The 15,934-nt window shown below is 47.7% G+C and overlaps 1 protein-coding gene across 2 annotated transcripts in view; it reads right to left on the reverse strand.

Annotated features, from left to right (window-relative positions):
• Positions 1–15,934, reverse strand: part of Ikbkb (inhibitor of nuclear factor kappa B kinase subunit beta) — a 55,032-nt gene that overhangs the window by 5,391 nt on the left and 33,707 nt on the right. For both annotated transcript variants that reach the window (XM_036166435.1, XM_036166436.1), the window contains exons 9-19: positions 14,220–14,327; positions 11,061–11,190; positions 10,369–10,563; positions 9,654–9,768; positions 7,937–8,060; positions 7,241–7,392; positions 7,014–7,075; positions 5,414–5,523; positions 4,122–4,171; positions 3,938–4,037; positions 3,593–3,740 (exon numbers count right to left, since the gene is read on the reverse strand). In XM_036166435.1, the coding sequence (XP_036022328.1) occupies positions 3,593–3,740; positions 3,938–4,037; positions 4,122–4,171; positions 5,414–5,523; positions 7,014–7,075; positions 7,241–7,392; positions 7,937–8,060; positions 9,654–9,768; positions 10,369–10,563; positions 11,061–11,190; positions 14,220–14,327 (1,294 nt within the window). The remainder of the gene's footprint in view (positions 1–3,592; positions 3,741–3,937; positions 4,038–4,121; positions 4,172–5,413; positions 5,524–7,013; positions 7,076–7,240; positions 7,393–7,936; positions 8,061–9,653; positions 9,769–10,368; positions 10,564–11,060; positions 11,191–14,219; positions 14,328–15,934) is intronic.

Below are 15,934 nucleotides of genomic sequence, written 5' to 3' on the forward strand. Positions count from 1 at the left end.
CAGGGTTCTACACTTCTTTACTCAGTCTAGAGTGCTCTCTTTTAAGTCCTCATCCGTAATGCTCACCAGATTACAGCGGATGCCATACTCAGCTCCCCACGTACCAGTGCTTTCATACTGGACACTCAGTGAATGCCGGTGGCAGAGCAAGGCGGCATGTATTATCTCAGATTCCCCTTTCCCCTCCTTTCTTACAGGGGAAATATCCCCCAGCTCTTATCCTCAGGCAAATCTGCCAGTGATGCTTCTGACTCTGACTTCCTTCTGTTCTCAGAGGTGACTGAACTGTTTCTGCCGCTGGGAATCTCCCAGTACACTGGCTCCTCCCTTGGCCTACAGAGATGCTCCAGTCAAGAATTTTTACAAAGTGACTGGAGAAATGGCTCAGTGGTTAAGAGCACTGCCTGCTCTTCCAGAGGTCCTGGGTTCAGTTCCCAGTGTCCACATGGCAGCTTACAACTGTCTATAACTCCATTTCCAGGGCTTCTGACACCCGCATACAGACATACATGCAGGTAAAACACCAATGAACACAAAACAAAGCAAAACATGATTTTGTATCTTGCTTCTATAATAAGCCACCTCCTTTTTTTGCCCTTTTGGGTTGTTTTGCTATCTGAGGCTAGGTCTTACTATGTCATCCCAGCTAACCTTGAACTTCCCGCTCCAGACGTCCAGGTGCTGGATCACAGGTATGCACCACCATGCTAGGGTTCTCTCTTTGCTCTTGAAGCTACTAATGACTGGCTTTTTCTTTTGGCATCGTCTCTTTCTTCTTGGTATCTTTTCAACAACAGGTCCCTCTCCCAGCAGCTCCCGTATGCCAAAGCATGCTATTACTGGCTCTTCCCCTTCTGCCAGATTTTCTTTGTTTTACTTTTTCTCCTTTAGTAGTACCATAGCTACATACATAGTACATAGTACATACACAATAGTGTATACATGTTCATGTGTGTGTGTGTGTGTGTGTGTGTGTGTGTGTGAGAGAGAGAGAGAGAGAGACAGACAGACAGACAGACAGACAGACACAGAGACAGACAGACAGAGACTGAGAGAGAACAAGCAAGTTTACATCTTGGAATAAATCTAACCCAGGCAGTGAAAATTTTTAAATAAACTGAAGAAACTTAGAAAATGGAAAGACCCCTCTGTGCTCACAGTTTGATAGATCATTTTGAAAATATTACCAAAATCACTTATAAATTAAATGCAATCCCCACCAAACTTCCAAAAAGAGAAATAGAAAAAACAATCTCCAACTTCATGTAGAAGCACAAAGAACCCCAATTAGCAGGAAAAGTCCTGAGCAAAATAAGCAATGCTGGAGTTCCCAAACTTAATTCTGAGTTACCCAGGTGAAGCAGCACAGTAATAAAAACAGCATGGCACCAGCACAAGATAGACTCACCGACCAGTAGGACAGACAGAGCACCCAGGCATAAATCCACCCAGCTCCAGACATCTGCTCTATGACAAAGACGCCAAGAAGAGTCAGGGAGGGAAGGCAGTCTCTTCAACAACTGGTACTGAGAGAACTAGATGTCTATACATAAAAATAAGATGGGTCGCTAGATCTCATCCTGCACGTGCGAGCATACACACACACACACACACACACACACACACACACACACACACACACAGAGCAACTCCAAAGGATCAAAAGCCTTAAGATCTGAAATGATTAGAGGAAAGTATAAGGAAAATATTTCACAGGCACAGGCAAGGATTTTTTTTGCAAAGAACTCCAAGTGCTTCCAATAGCAAGGACTGGGCGTATGGCATTGCATGAAACTAGAAAACTTCAGCACAGCAAAAGAAACACTACTCATCTGACAGATAATTAATATCTGAATATATAAAACTGAAGACCAAGAAATCCACAATGCAATGGGCTAATGAAATAAACAGTTCTCAAAAGAAAATACAAATGGCCAATAAACGCAGGAAGAAATGTTCAACATTACTAGCTATTAGGAAAACCAAATTAAAACTACTTGAGATTCCAGCTATCCTAGAAACAATGGCAGTCATCAAGAAAACAAGTAAAGGCAAATGCTCGCAAGGATATATACAAAAGGGAACACTTATACTCTGCCAGTGGAAATATGGAATTAGCTACCATGGAAATCAGTACAGAGGCTCCTCAAAGAAAGCACAGTAGACCTACCATAAAAGTCAGTACACCACTCCTCAGCATTTAGCTGAGGGACTCCCAGTGAACACACTAAAGGTACTTAACACATCAGCTTTACAGTACTAGTCACAATAAGTTACGGAAACAACTTAGATTTCCAACAATAGAGAAATGGACAAAGAAAACGTCATACATAGACACAATGGAATTTATCACAGCCACAAAGAATGAAATTATGTTTGCAGAAAAATGGGGCTGGAGACCATCTTATTAAACAAATTAAGTCATTAGAAAGACAAGTATCACGTTTTCTCCCGTTTGTGGAGTCTAAAGAGTTGTCTAAAATATCTACGCATGACATAAAGCAGAAGAGAATGAAGGTAATAAGAGGGTAAGAGTGAGAAATGGAAGACCGGCAGATTATGGAGAAGGAATGCATGGTCACAGCACATTAGATCTTTGTATGAAATGTCTCCACGAAACCCAATTGTTATGTACAACGACTAGACACTAACTGGACATTAAAAAGGAAAAGGTGTGCAGAAGGAGGTCTGGGCTACAGTCAGATAGCAGCATAGACCTGGGCGAGGGCCAACCAGTGCTGAGCAAGAGATGTCCATGTTCTGAGTCCCGAAACTTGCAAATGTGGCCTTCCAGATAGGATTATGGCCCCGAGATCATCAGGAGTTTCAAATTCAGGGACACCTCTTCACCTGGCCCCTGACACCTTGACAACCTTCATGACATAGCTTAGGCTGGCCTGAACTCATCATCCTCCTGTCTCAACAAATGCTGGGATTATAGGTGTGCAACGTGTGTGTGTGTGTGTGTGTGTGTGTGTGTGTGTGTGTGTGTGTGGTGTTAGTGACTGAATCTGAGGCCTTATGCAATGAGGCAGGCCTTTCTGCTGAGCTTCATTCCTATTTTTTAATGTGTTTTTGTTAGAGACATTCAGATGAGAAACACTGATATCACCTGAAGATATAGATACAAGTCTCGAGCTGCTAAAGTGGGGGTAGGGTGGAGAGGGATGGGGAGGGGAGAGGTGGGGAGGAGTGGAGAGGGGTGGGGGGCTCTGCCCTTTATGTTTTGGTTTTTTGTTTTTTGGGAGACAGGGTTTCTCTGTGTAGCCCTGGCTGTCCTCAAACGCAGAGATCTGCCTGCCTCTGCCTCCCGAGCGCTGGGATTCTGGGTGGGCGCCACCACTGCCCAGCGACAGCTGGATTCTTAACTTCTGGCCTCTGAAGTTCTGAAAGGGCAATGTTTGCTGTTTGGAGCCCCTCTGCTTGTGATAATTACAGTAGCCACATGGGGAAATCGAGACGCCTCACATAAACCTTCACTTCAGGAAGCCTCCCTGCCCACTGTCGAGCAGAGCTGAGGGGCACGCGCCTCCTCGGAGGGCAGTGGCACACACGGGAGAAGACCTGAGAGGATGGAGCAAAGGTCACTCACACAGGCGATCTTCAGGAGGTTCCAGAGCTCCTTCTGCCGCTTCTCCTGAAGCCGGACGACAGTCTTGTCGTCATCATTCATAAGGCTCACCACCTCTTCGACCTTGGGCAGCAACTCCAGCGCCTTCTGCTTACAGACCATGGTTTTACTGTAAAGAATAAATGAGCCACACTCCCTGAGCTCCGGGCTGGCACAGCGTTGCTCCTGACTGTTAGGGATCCGATCAGCCACCGTCGATTGTTTCTTCACTGTGTAGGCAAATCGGAGCAGGAGCACCCACCCACCTGACCCTCGGCTTTGCCGTAGTTCCACACCCTGTCCTGGAGCAGCAGAGGGGGCGCCTACCTGAGCTGTGTGTAAATCACCCGCACTTTCTTCTCGAAGCTCTGGATCGCCTGAAGCAGCAGCCGCACCATTTCCTGACTGTCGCCGTCTGTCCTCTGGTCTGCAGAAGAGAGTGGCACAGTTCTTCTCCTGGCCTCCGGGGTAGACCAGTGTCTCCTAGACGGCCAGGGCCACATCCACCTACCTCTTGGCTTCTCCCGTAGTCTTCTATAGAGCTCCCTCGCTTGTTCCTCTCTGGAAGAGAGAGAAGGCCCGTCCACGATATTTAAAGAACTAGTCTGCTCATTCTTAACCAGCGGAACCGCTACTTTTTAGACAGCTGGTCACATGTTCGCAGTGGGAAAAAGCCTGCCAGTTTGGGTACTATTCATAAAACCCAGATGCCCCAAACAAGAGCAAACTTAAGGACTACATTCCTTCTCCGCTTGGCTACAAGAGTGATTCAAGGTGCCACTTTTGGACCTGACTAAGAAAATACTTGCCCTCAAAAACGTTAGGTCCAAAGCTAGATACAAACTCCTATCTCTCCCTTGATACAGGCAACAACGTCAGAAGCCCAATCGACCCTGCTTGCACACACACAGCTTGTGCACTCAGGAAGATGAAGCAGTAGTGTTTCTGTGAACTTGAGGCCAGGCTTGGCTATCTAGCAAGTACCAGGTCGGCCAATGCTATATAGTGATACTCTGTTTTGAAACAAACACGGAGAAGGGTTTTGGGGTGGGGGACACACAGGACGGACGGGAACGGGTCAGACACAGAGAGGAGATTCTTACTTGGAAACTTGAAGAAAATAAAGGGTTAAAAAAATAAGATACGGTGGGAACAAATAGTTCTTTATTTTCAGATTTCTCACCCTAAGAATTCTAGTGAGAGCATCAGGGGACACTGATCACTCCAGGTGACAGAGCCCTTGACAAGCTGACCCACCTGCCTGGAAGGAACCCTTTTGTCAGCACAGGGCTGCATGCTGGGTTCTCCAGGTAGGGTGGATCTGTATGGACGCCTGGATCCCTCTTGGACACAATGCCAAACTTCTGGACTCAGCAGGCTCCTCCCTCTGCTCTACTTCCTGCTCTGGGAGCCACACCTAGACAAGGGTGGGCTGGATGAGCGGGGATATCTGCTGCCATGGGAAAGCTGCGTGCGTGCGTGCGTGCGTGCATGCGTGCATGTGTGCACATGTGCATGTGTGTATTTCACAGCCTTTAAAGGTTATTGCTTCTGAAATGTGTAGTTTGAATGGCTCCTTACACTCCATGAGGTCACTTTTCCTTGTCATTTGACAGACCCGATTGCCAAGGTGCAGAGTGACAGCCATTTATCTTGGCTGATTGCAGGGAACGTGCCAAGGTTATACATCAGGAGACATGCCCCACAGAAGGAACCTCTTGAGGCCATCCTAACACATCAGAAACTGTACAGGGGGTCAGTGTGTTCTGGGGAACAGTGCAGTCCCTCCCTGGTTGTACTCACAGGTCATCCAGCGTGCCCCCCTGCTTCCGACCCATCGGGCTCCTCTGAAGGTCCACAATATCAGTCTGCAGGGCCATCATCTTCTCTACTAGATGCTTCACGTCGTCATCCTGATGGAAAAGCTGAGCTCATGCCAACTGATGTGAAAAGGGCATCCTGACGTGAACGATGTGCTGGGGCCACCTGGGGGGCCCTCCTAACCCTCAGGAGACCCTCCTAACCCACAGGAGACTTTCAATTGCTTGGATAGAATGTGGGCTGAGGAGTCTCAAGTTGGATCTCATGTCTACCACTGTCGAGCTGTGGGACCCTCAGTAATCACTTAACTGTAAGCCACAGTCTCCTTCCACAAAACCACCTCTAATTGGGCTTAACTGCAGGGTTATAAATGAGAATAAGCGCAGCATCTGGCAGAGAAGATGCCCAATGCATATTACTTTGTCTTCTCTTACTGGGTCTACCCGGAAGCAGGTGCTATAGCTGAGTGTCAAATTGGTGAGGAAGACACACACTTCTTCAGGATCAGACAAGGTTTTTAAGATTGATTTCTGCCTGTGTGCATGCTGGCATGTGTGTGCCACGGTGCCTATGTGTGCGCAGGTCAGAGGACACTTCAGGAATGGGCTCTCTCATTCTGCTGTTGGTTCTGACATTGTGAGCTTCCAGGCAGTTCTCTGGTCTCTGCCTCTCAGATTGGTAGGAGCACGGAGATTACAGATGTGTGCTATTACCAGCTGTTTAAAAAGTGGGTTCTGGACATCAAACTCAAGTCAGTAGGCTTACTGCAGCGAGCACCTACCCACTGAGCCATTCTGCTGGCTCCACATACCTTTAAGTGTGCATTAACCCATTAGGTCTCACTTATAAAGTCAGGCGCTCAGTCACACAGGCCAAGTCCCTATCCAGTGCACAGGAAGTGAAGACAGGAAAAGCTCTGGCATGCAGGGTCTTGGATCTGCACACGATGCACCAAGTTACACTTATTCTCTGACCTTGTGAAAAGGGGTTTTTAATGGCATCTAATGGACACTATCCTGAGATTTTCTGCTTAAACCTTGTCTTTATTACCGATTTCATGTTTCAATGAATTCAAGCAGAAATCTTTGTGAAGAGGGAGTATTGATCTCCCATCCAAAGCCCATTTTTATTTTATTTTATTTTGTTTTTCAAATCAGGGTTTCTCTGTGTAGTTTTGGTGCCTGTCCTAGATCTCGCTTTGTAGATCAGGCTGGCCTTGAACTCACAGAGATCTACCTGACTCTGCCTCCCGAGTGCTGGGATTAAAGGTGTGCGCCACCACCCCCTGGCCAAAGCCCATTTTAATAGCAGGTGGCCTTGGCTTTCCCAAGGGCATCTGACATTTTGCTTTTTTCCTAAATCCTGACAAACTCTGCCCAGTCCTCAAGTCGGTCACAGCAGGGCTCCCTGCAGCTATTGCTCTTGCTCCAGTCCAGCAAATCTGGTTAAGGTCAAAGGATGTGGTGAGGAAACCTTCAGTTTTGACAAAGCAGCTCAAACCAGTATTGGATAAGAAAGTGGAAAATTGTAGGACAAAGCTCCAGCCACAGCACAAAACAGAACCCTAGGATGGGTCTCCTACCCGCCCACACAGCTCCACAGCCTGTTCCATTTCCTTCCAGGCCAGCAGCAGTTTTTCTGATGCTGGAAAGAAAAAAAAAATGAAAGGGGGAAAAATGAAAAAAAAAAAAAAAAACATCATAAAACCAAAACAAGTTAAAAACTGAACTGTGGGAGGACAGAGAAACTTCGGGACGAAAGCAGCAGAAGGGAGGAGGGAGTGTTTTCAGCTCCCGGCAGAGCACTCACTGATCCCAAACTCAGTCTGCTCTCGGTACTTCTCCAGGTCAATCTGGATGCTGCTTTTAAAGAAATCCAACTTGGCCTTGAGCTGCTGCGCCATGGAGGCCATGGCGTTCTTCATCTTGGAAAGGCAGCTGTTGTTCCGAAGGAGATTCATCCTGCAGGGATGGTAAGAAACGGAACCTTGGGACACACTTGGCACCTAAGCACACTTCCTGCCGAGAGAGGCTCGGCTGTAATCTCTAGCAGTCACCGCTTAGCACAACAGCCTCGTAGAATCACAAGGGCAACTTCCTAGCCCGCACCAGCACATAAAGGTCTATGCCAAAGTTGGAACTAGGTAAAACGCTACACGCAGCCCAATACACTGGTCCTGAATGGAGTCTCCATCAGCAAGTCCCCTGCACACCAATCAGGGCAGTGCCCTTCACCCAGGGCTCACTAAGCCCCTCCAAGCTCCAGATTCCACAGAGATGAGCTGCCAGGCCCCAGTTCTGCATTCTTGCCCCATCTGCCAACTCCTGACCTTAGCAAGTCCAAGGGCCGCCCTCCAGCCAGGCCACCCAACCACTCCCTCCCATCCAAACCAGAGTCTCCTCCTGTCCCTCCCTAGAGCTGCTTCTGTTTCCCTGCCTCAGCCACCTCTCTAGAGCCAAAGCCAACAAGCCACTTTAAATACACGGAGGAAAACCGGCACCGTACATGGCCGCTCGCTGTCCCTGCTGCAGCCGGTTACAGTCTCCCTTCAGTGTCTGGATGCTGTGCCAGACTTGGCCCCACACTTTCCTCAGCTGGAAGAAAGAGAGGTTCCGCTTGGGCTCCTGAACTGGAAACAAATAGTTGTCAGAGAGTACCTCAGCTCCAGGGAACCACGTCCTGCCCCATGGCACCGCTAGTATTTTCAGGGTTATATAATCACTACACTGGTACATAATTTTGTGGGTATGATGGTTCACTATTAGTTTAAACATTTCGGTGTTCCATTAATAGTATAGACAGCCAACGAAAAGCTACCACCAATTGGATTTGAGGAAATCCAATGAGTCAAGCATGGTGACACACACTTGCAATCCCAGCACTTGGGTGGCCGAGGTAGGACGTTCCCTGGGAGTTTGAAGCAGGCTTTGGTTACATAGTTAGTCCAAGGTCAGCCTGGGATATGGACCACTTGAGACATCATCACAAGTACACACGCCCATATATTTAACAGATGCTCTTATCGTCACCACATTTAAAACTGTGTGATATTTTCATGAAACATGAAAACACACCATCAGGTGAGATGACCCAGTGGGTAATGGCTCTTGTCACACAAGCCTAGTGACCTGAGTTCAGTCTTTGGGGCCCACATAAAGGGAGAAGAGAACTGATCCCACAAAGTTGTCTTCTGATCGCTACATGTGTGCTGTGGCACATATGCCCTCCCCACAATAATAAAGAAATTAATTGAGCAAGTACTTTAAAGTGTAGCACTAGCCAGATGTACTAAGAATGTTTAAATAATTGAGAAGCCTGGGAGAACTCTGAGAGATTGGATCTTTGATCTGTTTATTCCACGTATGTATCTGTGAGGCAGGGGGCCCGAAAATGGGAGGAGGTCCATTATTAAAACGTCCCCCAAACAATCATGCATGGAATACTGTACAGCCATTCAAAACAAAGCAGTTCTGTATGTCCCGATATGAGGAGGAAGAAAAGAACATACTGAGAAAGAAGGCAGCTTCAGCACAGAGCACATTTTGGTTATCGGGTTTTGTTTTTGTTTTTTGAGGGGGATGCCCAAGCGTTTGGTAACAGCAGTTTTGCTGGAAAGCGAGCTTACTGGCTGGAGACTAGAACCAAAGTGTTTTCTTTTCACTGAATACCCTTTTTGAGAGGTATCTTGAAGTTTTGAGTTTTATTTTTTGTATCATGTACATATTTATTTATTTATTTTGACAGGGTTTCTCTGTGTGGTTTTGGTGCCTGTCCTGGATCTTGCTCTGTAGACCAGGCTGGCCTCAAACTCACAGAGATCTGCTTGGCTCTGCCTCCCGAGTGCTGGGATTAAAGGTGTGCACCACTGCTGCCTGGCCTTATTTAAAAAACAAAAACAAAAACAAAACAAAACAAAAAACAGTCTCATGTAGCCCAGGCTGGTCTTGAACTTGCTATAAAGTTAAACACCTGGTCCTCTTACCCTCCAATACACATTTGTTATTAAAATATCAGTGCAACTTCAAAACTGAATCACAGAAGTAGGTGGCGTTTCCTATCCTCTGTGTAGTGCTCTAGTGAGTGTCTGGACTGTTCTTTGCACATCTCAATTAAAGGCAGCTTTAGAACCCCAGGACCAGAAGAACACGTTTCCTTCATGTCTCTCCCTCCAACTTTACCCTAAATACCACAACTGACCAATTTTAATAAACGATGCACTTACGGATACAGCTGACGCTTTCTGGTTGGGGTCGGGGAGTGATCTGAGTCTCATAGGTGATTCTACTGTTATCAAAGAGAAAAACAAGGTCCATGTCTGACGTGAGGCCCTCATTTGGCTGCAAAGGGACAAGAACAGAATGAGACCTATGGATTGTACTTCCTTCCCAGCTACACGTAGTCAGAGCACTGCCAACCACTCACTGAGGACGATACCTCAGCCTACGCAGCACAGGTGACAGCCTGCTTTCCTTCCCCATCTTTTTACTTGAGCCTGCCCCTAACTCTCAACATCATGGTCAACATATGCTGACTGCTTCTCCTGTGCAGAAATTCCCTGCACACATCACACTTCCCAGTTAAGCCTGGTTCTCCTATGTTAATGTGACCTCCACCAGTTACTCCATTAGCACTTTGGGGCAGGTTCCGTGTCACACATGGATGGGGTGAGCACAGGTGCGCAGCACAGCTGTGTGGTCACAAATAGCTCTGGTTGACCAGAAGGACAGAGCATGATTTTGGCAACAGAGGTACAAGAAAGCATTAGAGGTCTAGTAGTGACAAACTGAATATGGAATGACGCATCTTTCAGCAACCACAGGGGATTTCTGACCCATCAAGCAAGCTGTAGAGTGTCATTAACTGCTTGTCACGCGACAGTCTCCTAGGCGATCAAGTCAGAGGGAGACAGGGCAGGGTGCAGGAAGGCAGGGCCTCACCTTGCTGTCTGAGATGCACTGAGTAGCAGGCTTGTCAGGGAGCAGCACCAGCCCCGCCTCCTGCAGTAGCTCCTGGTCTTCCTCCAGGATTCCTGTGTCTTCCCGTATTCTGGTTTTTAAACTCTGCAGACTCTCGTCCTCGGTCACAGGGTATGTGTGCACAGTGCCTGTGACCATGTTCAAGATATGAACCAGCTGCAACACAACCGGACGTTACTGGAAAAAAGGCCTCCTGACATTCATCTGCCTTCCATCTTTGTAGTGGACCGGGGGGAGGGGAGGACATGTGCATGCCACCATGCATGTGTGGAGATCAGAGGACAATCTGAAGGAGTTGGTTCTCTCCTTCCACTATGCAGGCTGTAGGGGTTGATCTCAGGTTGTCGGGGTTTGGCTGCAAGCATCTGTACCTGACGAGCCATCTCACTAACCCAGAAAGCGAATTTCTTTACAGACAGGTCCATGTATTGGCCCAGATTCTCTGCTATCCCCAATACTTGCTAGTGAAGGGCTAGTTTGAGTCCCATTTTCCTCACCAGCGAGCTGGCAGCAATGTCCATCAGCTCAGGCTTCCTGTCCTCTTATTTTAGCCCAAAGACTCCTAGGAACCTGAATTTCCTCACAAGCCAAGTGTCCCATGACCTGTTGTGTCCCACCGGGGACCACAGCGGCTGCCTCGACCATGCTCTCACCTTCAACTTCAAGATGTCGTCGAGGGCTTGGAAGCAGCCATTGGGGCCATACTGGGGGTCCGTGCCCCTTTGTCGAGGGTGCCACATGAGCATGAGCTGCAGCCATTTCTCCAGACGTTCAGCCAGGACGCTGAGGGGAGCAGAGGTAGAGAGGCCTGAGCCAGGCCGCCTGGATGTGCAAATCCCAAAGCACAGCCTGGGCGGGCCGCTCAGATGGAGTGAGGGGTTTGCTTTGCAAACATAGGGACCTAAGTTCAAGCCCAGATCCCATATTAAAAAAATGCTAACATCAGACAAGTGGATCCTTGGAGAGTCAGCCAACTTAGCCTATTTGTTGAATCCCAGACCAGTGAGCAACTCTGTCTCAAGAAGAGACAAAAAAGAAGGTGGATAGGCCCTGAGGGCTGAAACCCAAGGCTGTCTTCTGGCCTTCAGACACACAAGTGTACACACACACACACACACACACACACACACACACACACACACACACACGAACACATACACGGACATGAAACACATACACTCATTTTTAAACAAAGCACAGCCCTGAGTGTGTCTCAATATCACACACACGGTGGCAAACAAATGATTATCAAAAATGAAGCCAAGTGACCTGACAGAAAACACATAAATATTTCCAAACAATGTAACAATTTAGGAGCTTCTCTCCTTCTGACAGGGTCACCCCCAAGACTTAGGGGTGACCTCGAAGCTTTGATAATGCATTCTAGAGCTCAGTGGTAGCATGCTTGCCTGACTCTGTGGTTTCATGATCAGCACTGTCTGTGTCTATACATGTGTGTAAACATACACCCACAAAGAAAATATGAAAAAACAAATTTAGCTAAGTTTCAACTCTATGTAAAAACAGATGAAGCACACACATTTTGTTAATCTTATAAAAATTTAATATCTGTATATATTTAATATTTTCTTCAATAAAATTTAATATGTCTTTCATAAATGGTATTAACTATATACACCAAAGAATTTAAAAATGAGTAAATCTCTATGATTTATCAGTATACTTTAATCTTTATATATACTTTACATGACTTTATATGTTTATATACTTTGTATACTCTGTATTTACATACCTGGAGTAATATGAACATTTCTTGGGCACAAAGGGATCCCAAATTAAAGGCTGTGTTTTTGGTTTTGACACAGAGTCTCACTATGTAGTCCTGGATGCTGCCTGTCCTGAAACTCACTATGTAGAACAGCTGGCCTCGAACTCAGAGATCCGCCTGGCTCTGCCACCCCAGTGCTGGGGTGAAAGGTGTGTGCCACCATGCTGGGCTCCAAGTGGAAGTTTTAAGTAGCCCTGGTCTGGACCCTGGGCTGCTGATCTGAGAGAACCTGATGGATGTACATGCCCATGCTCAAGTTGCTCCTGCTGCCCCACACTGCCCCCCTGGCTCCTGCTGCCCCCCACTGCCCCCCCACTCCTGCTGCCCCACACTGCCCCCCCAGACTCCTGCTGCCCCACACTGCCCCCCCAGACTCCTGCTGCCCCCCACTGCCCCCCCACTCCTGCTGCCCCCCACTGCCCCCCACTCCTGCTGCCCCACACTGCCCCCCTCCAGGCTCCTGCTGCCCCACACTGCCCCCCAGGCTCCTGCTGCCCCACACTGCCCCCCAGGCTCCTGCTGCCCCACACTGCCCCCCTCCAGGCTCCTGCTGCCCCATACTGCCCCCCCAGACTCCTGCTGCCCCACACTACCCCCCCCAGACTCCTGCTGCCTCACACTGCCCCCCACTCCTGCTGCCCCACACTGCCCCAAGAGCCAATCCCATGTGCCTCTGCTCAGCCTGACCTTCCCCCAGGAAGAGCACACCCAATGTCACCCCACACCACTGTAATCCAGACATCCCTTCTCCTGCTCCAAATATCCGCAGTAGTCTTCAACCCGGAGCTTTCTTTTGTATTATGACCCAATTCTGATTCACTAAATAACTGCTTATCTTCTAGCTCAAAGACTAGACCACAATGCCATTCAAACCTCAAAGATTGATTTGTTTGGGACAGACAAGGAACACAAAGAGGAATAAGGTACACTCCCTCTCCTCAAATGACGTCCTATGGAGGAAGAGACCAACCCTAAGCTGAAGTGAACACACTTCAAAGTAGAGACATGTCAGAGTCAGCTTCAGCTGCTAACATCAGACCCAGAGTCACCTGGAAAAAGGGAGCCTCCAATGAACTGCCTTGAGAAGGCTGGCTGGTGGCCATGGCTAGGAGGCATTTTCTGACTTGTTAGTTGACATGGGGAGGCCCTAGTCCACTGTGGGCAGTGCCATCCCTAGGCAGGTGGGCCTGGGCTACCTAAGAAAGCAGGCTGAGCTGGGTGGTGGCAGCGGTGCACATCTTTAATCCCAGCACTCAGGAGGCCAAGGCGGGCAGGTCTCTGAGTTCAAGGCCAGCCTGGTCTACAGAGCAAGTTCTAGACAGCTAGGGCTACACAGACAAACTCTGTCTTGGGAGAAAGAAAAAAAGAAAAAGGAAGGAAGCAAGAGCCTGAGCAAGTCAGAGGGAACAAGGCAACGAGCAGCATGCTCCATGGTTCTGCTTCTATTTCTACTCCAGGTTCCTGCTTTGAGTTCCTACCTTAGTCTCCCTCAAAACCAGTAAGGTATACAAATAAACTGTTATGTGCATTTAGCAGAGAGATGGTTTGGGAGCTGGGAATGTAACTCACGAGTAGCGCGCCTGCTTAGCATGAACAAAGACAAGGGTTTCATCTCCACCACAGCAAAAAACCAACCTACCAATTCATAAGAAAAGACTTCTAGGGAGAACCCATCCTATGTCTTCTAATGTTGAGACAGACTGGCCAGTTCTCAAGCACAGGACGGCATTCTGCTAACCATTCAAAAGTTATCAGAGGGTCTAGACATAGCTCAGAGGTTAAGAGCACTGGCTGCTCTTGCATAGGACCTAGGTTTGGTTCCCAGCACCCACATGGCAGCTCACAACCGTCTGCAACTCCAGTTTCAGGGGATCTGATCTCTCTTCTGGCCTCCCCAGGTACCAGTTACTCGAACATAAAATTAAAACCAACAAACAAATGTATCCGATGGCACCTCACCCCCGTATTTCTAGAGAAGACAAATGGGAAACAAGAGGAATGCCAGGCGGGCGGGCGGCCTTACCTGTTAAGATTGTTGGGGAAGGGTAAAGAGCTGGAGAACTTCACGGTCCCGTTCAGATCTTCACTGACAACAATGTCCATTTCGCTCTTCTGCCGGACTTTGGAGTGCCTGTAAAGGCCATTTTAAGATGCCCCTTATGTCACCCAGACAAATACCCACTTACACTTGTAACCTCACCACTGTGTAAGCTTTGAACGAACGGTCGGTAGGCTGACAGGTTCATGAATGGTCGGTAGTGTGGTCTGGGGTGAGCTCAGTGGCAATGAGTCCTCAGCCAGAGTGCGGCTCTGGTCCTGTCCACAGCATTTAAACAAAAAGTGGCCAGGGCTGCCGAAAGGAGCTGAAAGACAACCCCCAGCAAGGTCGCTCATGACCTCATGACCTCAGGAAGCGCTGCTGACCTGTCTCATCCTTGATTAGTTCTCCGGTTTCCTCTACTCTTCATTTATCAAATATAAGCTCTTATTTTAAAAAAAGATTTAATTTTCAATTACACATCTATGTGTGTGTGTGTATATGTGATGCCTGTGAGTTGCCTGATGCGGATGCTGGGGATCAAACCCAGGACCTTTGGAAGAGCAGCTAATGCTCTTAACCACTGAGCTATCTCTCCAGCCCAGCTCTCATGTTTTCATCAATCTATCTACCTACCTACCTACCTACCTACCTACCTACCAACCATCTATCTATTAGGTATACAGTGTTCTGCCTGCAGGCCAGAAGAGGGCGCCAGATCACATTACAGATGGTTGTGAGCCACCATGTGGTTGCTGGGAACTGAACTCAGGACCTCTGGAAGAACAGCCAGTGCTCTTAACCGTTGGGCCATCTCTCCAGCCCAAAATATTTTTTAGTTGTTTTTTGTTTGTTTGTTTTGTTTTTCTGGAGCTGAGGACCGAACCCAGGGCCTTGCGCTTGCCTAAGCACTCTACCACTGAGCTAAATCCCCAACCCCTAGCTCTCATGTTTTGACAGAGGATAAAATTAGGGTTCTAAGGGTTGAGGATTTAGCTCAGTGGTAGAGCGCTTGCCTAGCAAGTGCAAGGCCCTGGGTTCGGTCCTCAGCTCCGGTAAAAAAAAAAATTAGGGTTCTGAACCATGGTCACTGTGTACACATCCTATTTATTTGAAATGTAAAATATGCACACATGCACTTTCCTTCACTTTAAAATTTCATTTATTTATTTATTCATGTGTGTGCTCGAGTGTGGGCATGCATGTTCGCTCATGTACATGCATGCATATACTTGCCATGGCATGCATGGGGCATCAGAGGACAACTTAAGGGAACTGGTTCTCTCTTTACACCACTAGGGCCCCAGAGACAGAAGTCAGGTTGTCAAACTTGGTAACATATGCCTTTGCCCACTCAGCTACCTAGTAAAGCAAGGGAAGCCCATACTTCCCTTTCTAAGTGTGCGGCTAGGCACTTCTTTCTAGAATAAATGAGCTTTCATATTTCCCAAAATAGGGAACTCTCAAAGGTATTTGAGGTAGTGCTGGAAAGGGAAAAATGAAATCCAAGTGGCTTCCAACCTTCTTGGCAAAAAGGCCAACTTAAATTGAATAATGCTTTATAAACAACCAAGTACTTCGCCAGGTCCCGTTGGTTTCAGCGGTAACCCCATGTGGTAACATTATTTTTAGTCTGCCACTTAGTGGTAAGGAAATGAGTAGGTGCTGTTCAATATTAGACAGTCAGAGAGGGACAGAAC

This window comes from Onychomys torridus, chromosome 17 (genome assembly GCF_903995425.1).
Source record: "Onychomys torridus chromosome 17, mOncTor1.1, whole genome shotgun sequence".
NCBI lineage: Eukaryota > Metazoa > Chordata > Mammalia > Rodentia > Cricetidae > Onychomys > Onychomys torridus.